This window comes from Anneissia japonica, unplaced genomic scaffold (assembly GCF_011630105.1).
Source record: "Anneissia japonica isolate Jap-2015-1 unplaced genomic scaffold, ASM1163010v1 scaffold284963_len57484_cov149, whole genome shotgun sequence".
Taxonomy (NCBI): Eukaryota; Metazoa; Echinodermata; class Crinoidea; order Comatulida; family Comatulidae; genus Anneissia; species Anneissia japonica.
The window spans coordinates 40,991-53,398 of NW_022708867.1; the positions used below are offsets into that span (position 1 = coordinate 40,991).

General features: G+C 35.3%; 1 protein-coding gene across 1 annotated transcript in view; it reads left to right on the top strand.

Moving 5' to 3' along the window:
- Positions 1-11,244, top strand: part of LOC117106595 (hyalin-like) — a gene marked incomplete at its 3' end in the record, with an annotated part of 29,575 nt that extends 18,331 nt beyond the window's left edge. The window contains exons 4-8 of the mRNA XM_033247978.1: positions 1,446-1,673; positions 3,637-3,876; positions 4,172-4,417; positions 5,440-5,679; positions 11,143-11,244. Of these exons, the coding sequence (XP_033103869.1) occupies positions 1,446-1,673; positions 3,637-3,876; positions 4,172-4,417; positions 5,440-5,679; positions 11,143-11,244 (1,056 nt within the window). The remainder of the gene's footprint in view (positions 1-1,445; positions 1,674-3,636; positions 3,877-4,171; positions 4,418-5,439; positions 5,680-11,142) is intronic.
- Between the last annotated feature and the right edge of the window lie 1,164 nt (positions 11,245-12,408).

A 12,408-nucleotide genomic window follows, 5' to 3' on the forward strand; every position in this document is an offset into this window, starting at 1 on the left:
ATCCTACAGTTTGTTTTTCTGACCCTCCCTTTATAGCTTGCAGGTCACCTAGCCTTCTCTATATACCTCTTGCAAACCGACAGTTTAAGGTTGTTGTTGATGGTCAATCTTCTGTTTTCCCTCCTGTTCCGTGTGCCCTGAGAACATTTTCTTGGTCTTTTTCTTTTCCTAATTCCAGCCTAAACTTGCAATATATTCTGAAGATTCAACCATTTTGTTCTTCACCAGACTCTAGTTCTACTTTTCGCATGGTTCTTAATTCTCTTAATATTAATGATCTTATTAATTGTGGGGTTTATGTTTATACCTACATCAGAAGATATTCTTATCCTTGTCATTGACATTAATTTATTTATTAAATCTTAACTATGTTGGGGTAATTATATGTTCATGTAGGTAAGAGTGCATTAATTATGTGGGTTGTATGCACAGAGCAAAAATATTCTTTATTCCACATGTACTTTTGTACCTGTATAAAAGTGCCATCCGTAAGCTCATGGAGAAGTATTGTTGCCGTAATATATAAGCTAGTGTCCCAGCTTGATATTTAAATTATTGGACAAGATTCAGAGCAGATTTGTCAATCTAATTGGAGAAGATGGTTCAACATTACATTGCCTCGATTTGTTTATGTTATAAATACAGTGCACCCTCTAATTGGAGACCTCTCTAGTTGCGAGACCACTGAAATTCGAGACCACCTTTTCAAAGAACAAAATGACTATCATCAATCTATTAGCACATTAACACAAAGCTAAACCCCTAAGTGGAAATCAAACACTCTAAATTTTCAGGTTATGGAGGGCGAATTGTTTGTTTAGTGGATTTTCTTTTTAGGGTTATCAGGTCTTGTTCCATTATCAAAATCATTTGGTCGTGCAACCATGGTGCAACTAAGGGGCTCAAAAGCTTCTCACTATCTTACTTTGATGAGGTCGATGTACAGAACCAAACAATTTGAAAAGAGGTTTTCCCCCAAGGCCACGGCTTTGTGTAATTCCCTACCCGAGGTGACCGGTCTGTGGTCTGTGCATACGCATAGCACGTGTGGTGGTAACATAAGGTAGTCACCAGTGACACTTTTGTCGGTCGCTGACGAGTTATGTATGTCATTATTTGAGCATGAGGTGCCATTTTCGAGTAGAAAATGGTCCTCGATGATAATTATTATTCCAGAGGTTTCCGGATAATTCTCCTGCTCCATTTTATATATTTATATTTTTCTCATCGTTCTAGTTTATATGATGTTACAGCTTAACAAAGTCTCTATTATTATTTTTTTCCTAAAATACTTTGTACAGCCAAATTATATGCCTTAAATACTAAATATATTATATTCGTAGATTTTATCCTTCAATACTTTAATTGAAACTAGTATATGTACTTGCCTTACATTATGTTATAGGCCTACATAATTTTATTTGTTTGTTTTATTCAATGCTTAGTATTAGTATGTCCTAGTGATGTGAATGTGTGTAATGATGTCGGTCATCATACCGCCAGCGTTACTTGGGAGCCAGCCAATTTTACTGACTACTGTTGTGCAAATGGTGTTGCGGATGCAAACTATATCAATGGATATTCCTTTGAAATTGGTACTGATGTGGTCGAGTACTCATCAAGTGACTGTGGCAATCTCATGACTACCTGTCAGTTCAATGTGGTTGTCAGAGGTGTGTACGATGTTCTTTGTGTATTTGATACTGGCCTAGCATAAGTTTATACTAATAGCATAAGTATATCTACATTTTTCGTTACGCTCTTGACAGTTTGTCAGTATAATATATATATATATATATAATATATATATATATATATATATGCCTCCAACGGGATTCGAACCTGCAACCTCTCGCAGACAAGGCGAGCGTCATAACCACTAGACCACGAAGGCTTCATTGTTGAACAGGTCCAAATACCCGTCGGGAACATTATAGTAGTCTAAAAAATATTATTCTGTAATTAAAATACAAACTATATCTAATTATAATGTTTAAATTTGTTTTTAAAGCAGTAATACGAAGTTCGCAAATCAAAAATACAATATTCGAACGAGTACAGTGACGAGTACAATGACGTACAATGTCGTGTGCTAATCTAGCGCAAAGAACTTTCAATTTCGTAAGTTTAAACGTCATTTTCTCGTATTTGCAGAAGTTCTGACGGTCGAACTTTTTTTTTGGTGCTTTTAAATATTATTATAATAATTATCATAATGAGTAAAAGTATTAGGAAAATTTTGGAACGGGACTGAACGTTAGGATTTTCACCCCATGGCCTATTTCTGTTAAAACACTTATTAGGCCATCATGAAACATAAAATTATCATTGCCAAGAATAAAGAGTAACTTGTTTCTAATATTGTTTTGCTGAAATACTTGGAATATATTACCAAAATTTCTATTATATAGTTGTTGTTAAAATTTGTCAATTTCATCTTTTCTAATTTCATCAAAAGCAGGTAGTAGGTGCATTTTTAATGTCCATGTACTCTTTTATTGATGATTTACTCTTTCCATCTTCAATCCAATGACAAAGTGACAGATCTCTCATGATATCTTTTGTGTCAGAAGCCCATGTTGTTTTAATAGGCCTATTACTACTATTGCCATTATTAACATCAGTAAAAATATTATCAGTATTACATTCTTTCAAGATTGTTTCAATACAAGCTGGGATTTTAAAAGCAAATGTATTTAGATTGTCTGAAAAGCTTAAAATATTGTTACTAGCATTTTAGGCTAACGATTACCTCCCATTTTCAAGATTCTCTCAATAAAGTTAATTCTATGGATATTATGAATAATTTCAATTTTTGACCATCCAAGGTCACCATACAGTGTGGCACAGGGAGTGCTACGTGGCGCCTTCAGAATGAATCTGGCCATTTGTAGTTGCAACTTTTCATATTTTTTCAGTGTCACTTTTGCTTCCAACCCATACCAGGCTTCCATAATTTATTGATGGGAGGGCAATCGTTCGCCTTAGGATATCCTTGGGATATAAAGAATAATATTATTATTCTTTATGTATATGTAAGATCTCCCAAGTTTTCCCACTTTAACGTTGATGAAGATAGCAGGAGCTATATATATATATATAAATATATATATATATATATATAGATAGATAGATAAAAAGGCAAAATACTGGAAAACAACAATGCTGTGGGAAACAATGGCTGGATCTCAGTAGAGATACAAAAATGATAAGCAACAGCTAAAAAGTAAACGTAAGTAAACAGCCAGAAATAGAACCAGAGCTTTCGGACAACACTAGTCCTTCCTCAGTGGCGAGGGGATATATATATATATATATATTGGACTATTCAGTTATTCACTAGCCTAGGTTTTAATCAAATAAAACAAAGCAATTTACTTTGATCCACTGAGTATAAATTGATTTAATGATAGATTACACTAGTTTTTTCTAGTACCGAATGAGTGATTGCACAAGATGCATTTCCAAACATTTTAGGATAGCAAACGCTATCAGTGTTTAATTTTCTCAATTATTTTTGTTTCTATATTATATAGATACCAGTAGGAAAGTGGTAAATCAATTTATTATTTCAAGAAGTGTTTGTCCATTTTTAGTTTAAATATATGTGTTATATAATTGTTTATACACTTTTAGATTGTGACGCCCCTAATTTGTCTTGCCTGGATAATTTGGCTCCACTTGAAGTTGATGATAACTGTCAGGCAGATGCCATTTGGGATGAGGTAACGGCAGACGACAACTACGACAGTCTTGTAAATGTTGACTGTGATTTGAGCCCCGATACTTTTCCTTTAGGAAATTACACTGTGCAGTGCAATGCTTCAGACTTGGCAGGCAATACAGGCAAATGCTCTTTCAATTTCGCCATTCTTGGTATGTGTTTGGTTTTTCATTCTACTTGGCATTACAACTATATTTTTAATTAATGAATTTAAAAAATGAAATTTGATGATTGGATTCGTAAATATTTACTTAGAATTAAAAGTTTATATTGAAAAAAAAACTAAAGTAATTTCAAATGTATGCCTTTAAATAAGTATCTGAAATCAAGGATATAGTTTCTAATGGTTTTGCCCTCTGGAAGGCATTAATTAATTTTAGCAACTTGTTTCAACAGGTTTCAACAACTATATTTATTGTTTTTGTACGCTTTATATTATATGTACAGATTTGACTCCTCCAGCATTGGTATGCCCAGACGATATTACCGTTCCTAATAATGTAGGTAATAATACAGCAGAAGTGACATGGAACCTTGCGGTTGCCACTGATAACTGCTGTGGAGAAAACATCGATGTGTTGCCTGATATTATGAATGGTAGTACTTTTGACACTGGAATTACTAATGTTACACTTACAGCAGTAGACTGCAATGGAAACCGGAATGAATGTGTGTTCAGAATTGAGGTTAAAGGTAATAATTTTTTATATTTTACGGAAATTAAAAGATATTACTTTTATGCGTTCCTGAATACATCTTTATTGATCGTTAATTTAAAACACCATTTGCCCTGCAGTCTTAGTTTCTAGGGCTTGATAATCCTACTTTCTAAAGGTAGACTTAGTTTTTGATCACTCCTGTTGTTTGGTAGGTAGACTTGCTAATTGATTTGAATTTCAAAAAAATACAACGAAATAGCACCTTAACATTAATCATTGTTGTATTTAACAAAATGGAGTTGAAAATAAAATATAAATTACAAAATAATAATTTAATGTGTAAAGAAAATTGTTTAGGATTGAATATTCAGATTATGATAACTTTTCCTTGTACAAATAATTATTTGAAGAAAGAATAAGCAATTTTAAATATTCGTAATGTAGTGAAAGTAAATAAGACAATAAATATGTGCACAGTAGTATAGAATGTTCGATACCATGACATTTTATGTGATTTCTGGACATTATTATGCTAATAAAAATTATACTCGAAAAGAAATACCGTATGTCGTACGACGATCATAGACCACTGAGCGACAAATCAATTTCCACTCTGTATGAGCGCTTGACAATGCGACATTATCTGCTGATTGTCGGTGGCAGACTATTAGCAGAATCGCTTCAGCCAACGGCTTTTGGGACACAAACATATCATTGCTAATCATTTTAAAAATAGTACAAACTGTTAGAAAATCAGTATTAAGTTAAAATTATTCTTTATTATCACTACAATCATTATTTTGTTATTATTGAATTACAAATAGTTACAAAAGATCAAAAATAGAATTCATTATTTAAAAAAAAATCATACAAAACATTTATTCAAAACTTGCATTGCTGTACGTATACAGAATCTTTCAATTTCTGTTGCAGTCTTGTTAATGGTGTACAAAACATATAATTAACATAAATCCAATTATTTTAACTTGTATCAAAGCACATTTGCTAGTTAAAAAATTTGCTAGTGATCAAAGTTACTTTCTTCACACTTGACAGACAGTGAACCACCAGATCTTGAATGTCCACCAATCCAAAATCTAGTAGGTGATAATGATTGTATGGCATCGCCCACTTGGACACAACCTACTGTTACGGACAACTCTGGGGAGATAATTCTACCAGTATGTGACTATAGAAATGGGAGCACATTTTCTGAAATGAACACTACTGTAACATGTAATGCTACTGATAATTACGGCAACGTTGGGTTCTGTACATTCAACATTATCATTATAGGTGAGTTTATTTATTTTATTTTATTTAAGTTAATAGAGACAAAACGATATTATTTGTAATTGATGAGTTATACTTTTGCGCCTTAGGCCCGTTGCCATCCGGCCTCTTGCCATCCGGCCTTTAGCCACCCAGCCTTTTGCCACCCTGGGCCCGTTGCCACCCGGCCTTTTGCCACCTAGGCCCGTTGCCACCCGTCATTTTGCCACCCAGCCCGTTGCCACCATAAGCCCTTTGCCACCATAGGCCCTTTGCCACCATAGGCCCTTTGCCACGCGGAACGTTGCCACCCGTCCGTTGCCTCCGTAGGCCCGTTGCCACCCGGCCTGTTGCCACCCATAGTTGTATAGTAGGCCTATGCATTGTATTTGCAGAAATTTTACTCTCGGTATTTTTGCCAAACTAAGTGTACTGAATGATGAATGGATTGATTGTTGGGCAGATTGTAAACAACAACAATTCGTTGCGGGTAACCATCATGAAAGGCACACGTGTGAAGTAGTCCTGATTAGCGTTGTATCTTTATTTTTATGTATTCAGACGTACGTATGTATGTATATGTTTTTTGAGTATGTACTGTTTTTAGTTAATGTGTATGTGTATATGGTTTGTTTTTTTTTTACATTTTTTGTGAAGACAGAACATCATGAATTAAAATCCTTGTAGTGTTACAGATTGAACAGATTTTTTTTTTTGTATTTGATTTAATTGACTTGCCTTCGGAGTGTGGAAATAATAATGAACATAAATTAGTGAAATAATATAGTAGTGATGATAAGCTATTATTATTAACATGTTGAATAGGCCTATGTTAATGCTGCTACCGCTATAAGAAATGGGCATAGACCTTTCACAATTTGTTGTTTTTAAGATATTAAGCCAAATGTATGATCATATATAGCTCTGGTATACCAATAGAAAAAACATGGGTTGGGGAAATTTCCAACTGACTAATTGAAGGCCACGCAAATTAGGCTTGAAGGCTTGAAGACCCTATAATCTGAACAATAGCCCTAGTGACGGTATAAACAATCAGGAAGATTAGTTTGCTCAGATCATTAATGTTACTGAGCGCAACATCCTTTGTATAGTTTACCGCTAACGAGAAGATCTTTATCTTAAGTTTATCATTGACGGTTATTTCTCATGAGAAAAAATATCTTAGCATTTCACTAGCAGTCTTCTCAGTGGCCAGTTTACCCATCAATCACCATCCAGCTTGTGTTTTAGCCTTTCACCCATTGGTCAGTTTATCACCATCCAGCCTCTCTACCCAAACATATAAGACGATTGAAGCAACTCAATCAAAACTTCGAGACTTTCTCAACTACAACAGTTCTTTTTAGAACTACTTACGTGGTGTACCGCAAGCTTCAACATATACAAAATATATCTTGTAATAAATTGTCCGCATGAAGAGAGAAATACCAAAAAAATTCCATAAAGTTTATTATACACACATAAATAGGCTTGTGGTTATACTATATAAATAACTATTATTATCATAAATGTGTTGTTTTTTTAATTGTAAAAGCACAGGCTATTTCTTTCTATAGAATAAGAATATACTTAAAAATAAAATATAAAAATAAAAAAGACACTGCAGTATTTCTCTCTTTATGTGGATTTATAACAATGTTTATTTCTGCAATTTTCTCCTGGTAGTAAGAAAGCGCATGGACGATTGTTTGAAATAAAATACAGTAAACTAATAATTAAATATTAAACTAGAAAGTAAATTTAATCAATATAAATTCTGCTATAGTAGGCCTACTAGTACAAATCTGTGTAAAAAAACTCACCAAAATAAAATATTCGACTTTTCCAAAGGTGGCAAAAGGCCGAGTGGCAACGGGCCTGGGTGGCAACGGGCCTAGGGTGGCAACGAGCCAGGTGGCAACGGGCCGGGTGGCAACGGGCCGGATGGCAAAAGGCCGGGTGGCAATGGACCCGGGTGGCAACGGGCCGAAACCCAATGATGTACACTGACACTGGCGTTGTTTCAATGAATGCCTATTGGTATCCAGCAAATGCAACGGACACGTGTGGTGATATTGAGGCAAATGCTAACTACATAAGTGGAGATTAATTTACTGTCGGCGATACCATCGTAGAATATTCAGCAACATGTAGTGGGAACACTGAATATTGTCAGTTTATTGTTACAGTAACTGGTAGGAATATTTTTTAAGAATTGAAAAAAAAATCATAGATAATGTACAAAAAGGTGTCTTTAGCAGGATTCGAACTTGCAGCCTCTCGCTATGAAGGCGAGTAACATACCATTAGACCACAAATACCAAAACCCGGGCAGGGTACCTTCAAATCAACTGACTCACACACCGGTTAGCTGTGGTTAGATTAGCATATAGGCTGCAGCTAGGAAGACTGTTAATAAACACTATAAACAGGAAAGTAAGGCGTCGTGGAGTAAGACGGACGTGTTTTTTGGTGGCTCTGACCAAATACGTTCTTGTATGTTTCTTTGCGGCAGTGCTTAAATTAAGAGACTGTATAACTCAATAATACATAAACCAAAATATCTGGCAAGAATAAAGCAGAAAAAACGGTGAAAATAAGGGAGGAATTAAGAGTGGAAGGACGACAAAAAATAGAAGACACTATTACGCAAATGAAGCGGTTAGAAACGGACTTCTATCAGTCAATTGAGTTGCTTAACACAAGGATAGATTAACTGTCTACTAAACTCACACAACTAATCGAGGAAAATGCTGAGATGAAAGCCAAAATTAATCAGCTTAAAGCGCATACTCGAATACAAGACGACATGGTTAACAAGCAGGAGCAATTTTCACGTAGAAATAACGTGAGGATAGTAGGCGTACAGGCTACTGAAGGAGAAAATGAGTTGAGATAGTAAAGAATATACTTTACAGCCACTTCGAGCTACCAGACGCCACAATGTTGAAAGAGCACATCGCGATAGCTGTGGCAACGCAGAATAATCTCCTCATTTGTTGGTGAAATTGCTATCATATCGAGACAAAATTGATATTCTAAAACGATCAAGATCTGTCTGCAAGGGAAAGGATTTCTTTATTGTGGACGACCTAACCAAAATACTGGATTGTCCAGATGACGTCATGATGTGCACTGACTCTGGCGTAGCTTCAATGAATGCCTATTGGTATCCAGCTAATGCAACTGACACCTGTTGTGGTGATACTGAGGCAAATGCTAACTACACAAGTGGAGATGAATTTACAGTCGGCGATACCATCGTAGGATATTCGGCAACCGATTGTAATGGGAACATTGGATATTGTCAGTTCGTTGTTACAGTAAATGGTAGGGAAATGTTTAAAGAATTGAAAACAATTGATAGACAATGTATAAAAAGGTGTCTTTAGTAGGATTCGAATTTGCAGTCTCTCGCTATGAAGGCGGGTATCATACCATTAGAACAGAAAGACCAAAAGCAGGGCTTCAAGTCAACTGACTCACACACCGTGTAGCTGTGGTTATAGATTAGCTTGAAGGCTGCAGCTAGGAATTCAAAGTAAATAATAGTTAGCTGCGTAACAATCGTGAACACAAAGTAGATAAATAGATGTCAATAACAGTGCTGGCATATGAGCAATAATAGCACTGTTACTATTTATGTATTTGTTTATATTTTCAAAACTTTTTAATATTTATTGTGTCTTACCTTAATGTATATTCCAGGGAGCAGTAAACTTTAGGTGTCTATTCTTTGTTATCCGTTTTATTGTCATATATATATATATATATATATAAAGCGAGGTTCAACAGGAGCTCTGTCTCTTATACACATCTAGATGTGTATAAGAGACAGCTGTTTTAGTTTCTTCTGCTGGGGTCTCCAAGACTTGCTACAATACAATAATGTACTGATAACGCAAGCATTGTATACAGTGATTTTTGTACGTTTTTAAAGCCTGTTGTTTTCTCAGACACGATTTTCCAGTACCCTTGTTCATCTTTACAGCAAGAGAAAGGTTGTCAGTTATTTATTATCCTAGATGGACAAACTCCCAAACAACTTCTAATTCATAGTTGTCGACGTGGGTAGTAGTTTGGTTTAATACTTCGGTTTTCGTTATTCTGATCACCAGTCCAAAGTCTTCCAAATGCCTTAAAAAACAGAACAAACTTTTGTATTTTCTCGGAGGTGACTGAGGTTGAAAAGTCGCCCGTCTGATCTGCCATGGAGATTGATGCCTTCCATTGAAGATCTAAATGTTTATTTCAGCAGAAGGAAGACGAATATTCCAAGCTAAAACACATCCTTGCTTTACTCCGCTCCGGATGTTGAAAGGCTTGGAGTAACTGCCATCATACTGAATGGTACCTTTGGTCTTTGATCGTTATAAAATATGAAAAATTCAAGAGCAAAACCAATATCAAAATACGAGATAACCGCGGAAGGAGCATTTGAAAAACGACAGGACAATAACTGTCTCTTATACACATCTAGATGTGTATAAGAGACAGATTATATATATATATATTCCTTTATTTATTAATTTTATATACTTCAAAATTTATTGATTACTGATATCAATGTTACTATAATGCATTACTATTACTACAGTGGCGTACTCTAACGATGGGGCTTTCTGAGGCTGAGGCCATTTTTTACCCCGGTCGGCTATTCCATTGTGGGGTTTTAGCACTGATCGATCACTACTATAATAGCTGGATTGCTAATTAGCTGGTTTTAGTGAGGCCACCAAACTTCATGTTGGGGTGCCTAAGTGACGTGCCAGTTTAGACAAGTATCTTTTGGCATCTTTGTTTTAATTGTTGTTAAAAAATAATGATTCTTGCAATACTTTTTAAAAATAAATTTAAATTCAACGTAATGATTGTTTTTCAAATCACCTAACCACTTGACTTGACTGTTTATGCAGTTTTAAAAAGCTCAAGCAAAGTTATTTGCGTTGTTAGTGATCGACGTCACTATAACAACGCGGCTCCTCCCGCGGTTGTAATCTGCATAAACAGTCGTATCCAGTTGTTAGATGATTTAAAAAAAAAATCTTAGGTTAAATTTAAATTTATTATTATTGAAAAATATTGCAAGAATCGCTGACCACCGCACGAGAGCGCATGCGTTACTCCACTCATTTTTGCATCAGCTTTTTCACACATAGTCTCAGTTAGTCTTTAGTTCTCCACCAATCAGCAGCACGTCTCACTATCCAAAGATATAAATATTTTCCTGTCTGGATTCTCTGCAGGTTTTATTCTCCTGAAGACGATTGAAGCTACTCAATCGAAAAGTCGAGACATTCTCAACAAAACAACAGTTCTTTTCAGAACTCTCTACGTGGTGTACTGCAAACTTTAAATATATTATTAATTCGCCATGCAAACCTCTCAATATTTATATTTTTTATTATTATATGTATTGTTATTAAACCTGATCTTTTCAAATTAATTAATCAATATTACAGTGTGTATTTAATTTCTTCTTTTTAGCCATAGATATATGTATCAATGTCACATGCCAGAACGGTGGGTCGTGTATTCCTAATCTCGACACATGTAGAACATCATGTACAGGCTACAGGTGTGGAACAAGTAAGTTTAGTTTGGAAGCACGGTTACACATACCTAAGACTACTGCATGGAATCTATTTATCTGTTCATCTTAAAATCCAAACCTCGTGATCTTATATCAACAACAAAAAATACTACAAAACGGTTTATCTGATGTAAAATGTAATTCTTTTATAACCTTTGAAATATACATAAATATAAGTAAACTAATAAACCAATATAGGAAAGAGCTGAAAAATAGTGAAACACTAATCAAGTCTTGCCCTTCCCACAATTGTATATATCGCTAAGTCATAAAATAGCTATGCGCTGATGTTTTTAGATTATTTTTAATAATATTTTATGCTTAAGAGATATTTATTTCTTGTATACAAATATATTTTAAGGTTATGTGTTTGTTGGTTATAGAATATGACTTAGCTCACATAGTTTCTGCTACTGTATATGCAGCAGGTGGCAGGCTTTGCTGTGGCTAAAGAGGCGATGCCTGATTTAGAAACTCTCCTGCATTGGTTACAGGTGTATGTGACCTCTATGTTGCTTTTCATGCCAGTTTTACATCTTGATCTTTCATTTTTGGCTTCTACGCGAAGTTTCACTTACCCCTCTTAAGAGATAGTGTCGTAATTTGTGGTTTTCCACTCTACACGATTGTCTGAAATTTCCTTCAAAACAAATAAATTTCGAGTGCTTTTAAATCACACTTGCACACAACTTTACAACCCATTTGGGGCGACCAACTAATTTATTTCTTGATGTTAGTTCACCATAAAAAATGTCCTTTGGTATACGACAACCTCCTTACGGCGCAGTCGACGTTGCTGTAATAATTTAGGTGTCGTTGCTGGCAGGAAATTTGAAGAATGCGTCGCAGTCAGCCAGGGATGGCGCCAGTGGGTGAGACAGGGCCCCCGTATAGGAGCGCTGTCCCTTCCCCCTCCCCAGTCGAGGAGAGAATTCACAATTTGTCGTAGAGAAAAAAAATGTACATATATTCTCTTCATATATTAGTAGACAAATCCTGGCGCCACTGCAGACAGGGCAAATGGAAGCTGTTTTAGTTTCTTCTGCTGGGGTCTCCAAGACTTGCTACAATACAATAATGTACTGATAACGCAAGCATTGTATACAGTGATTTTTGTACGTTTTGAAAGCCTGTTGTTTTCTCAGACACGATTTTCCAGT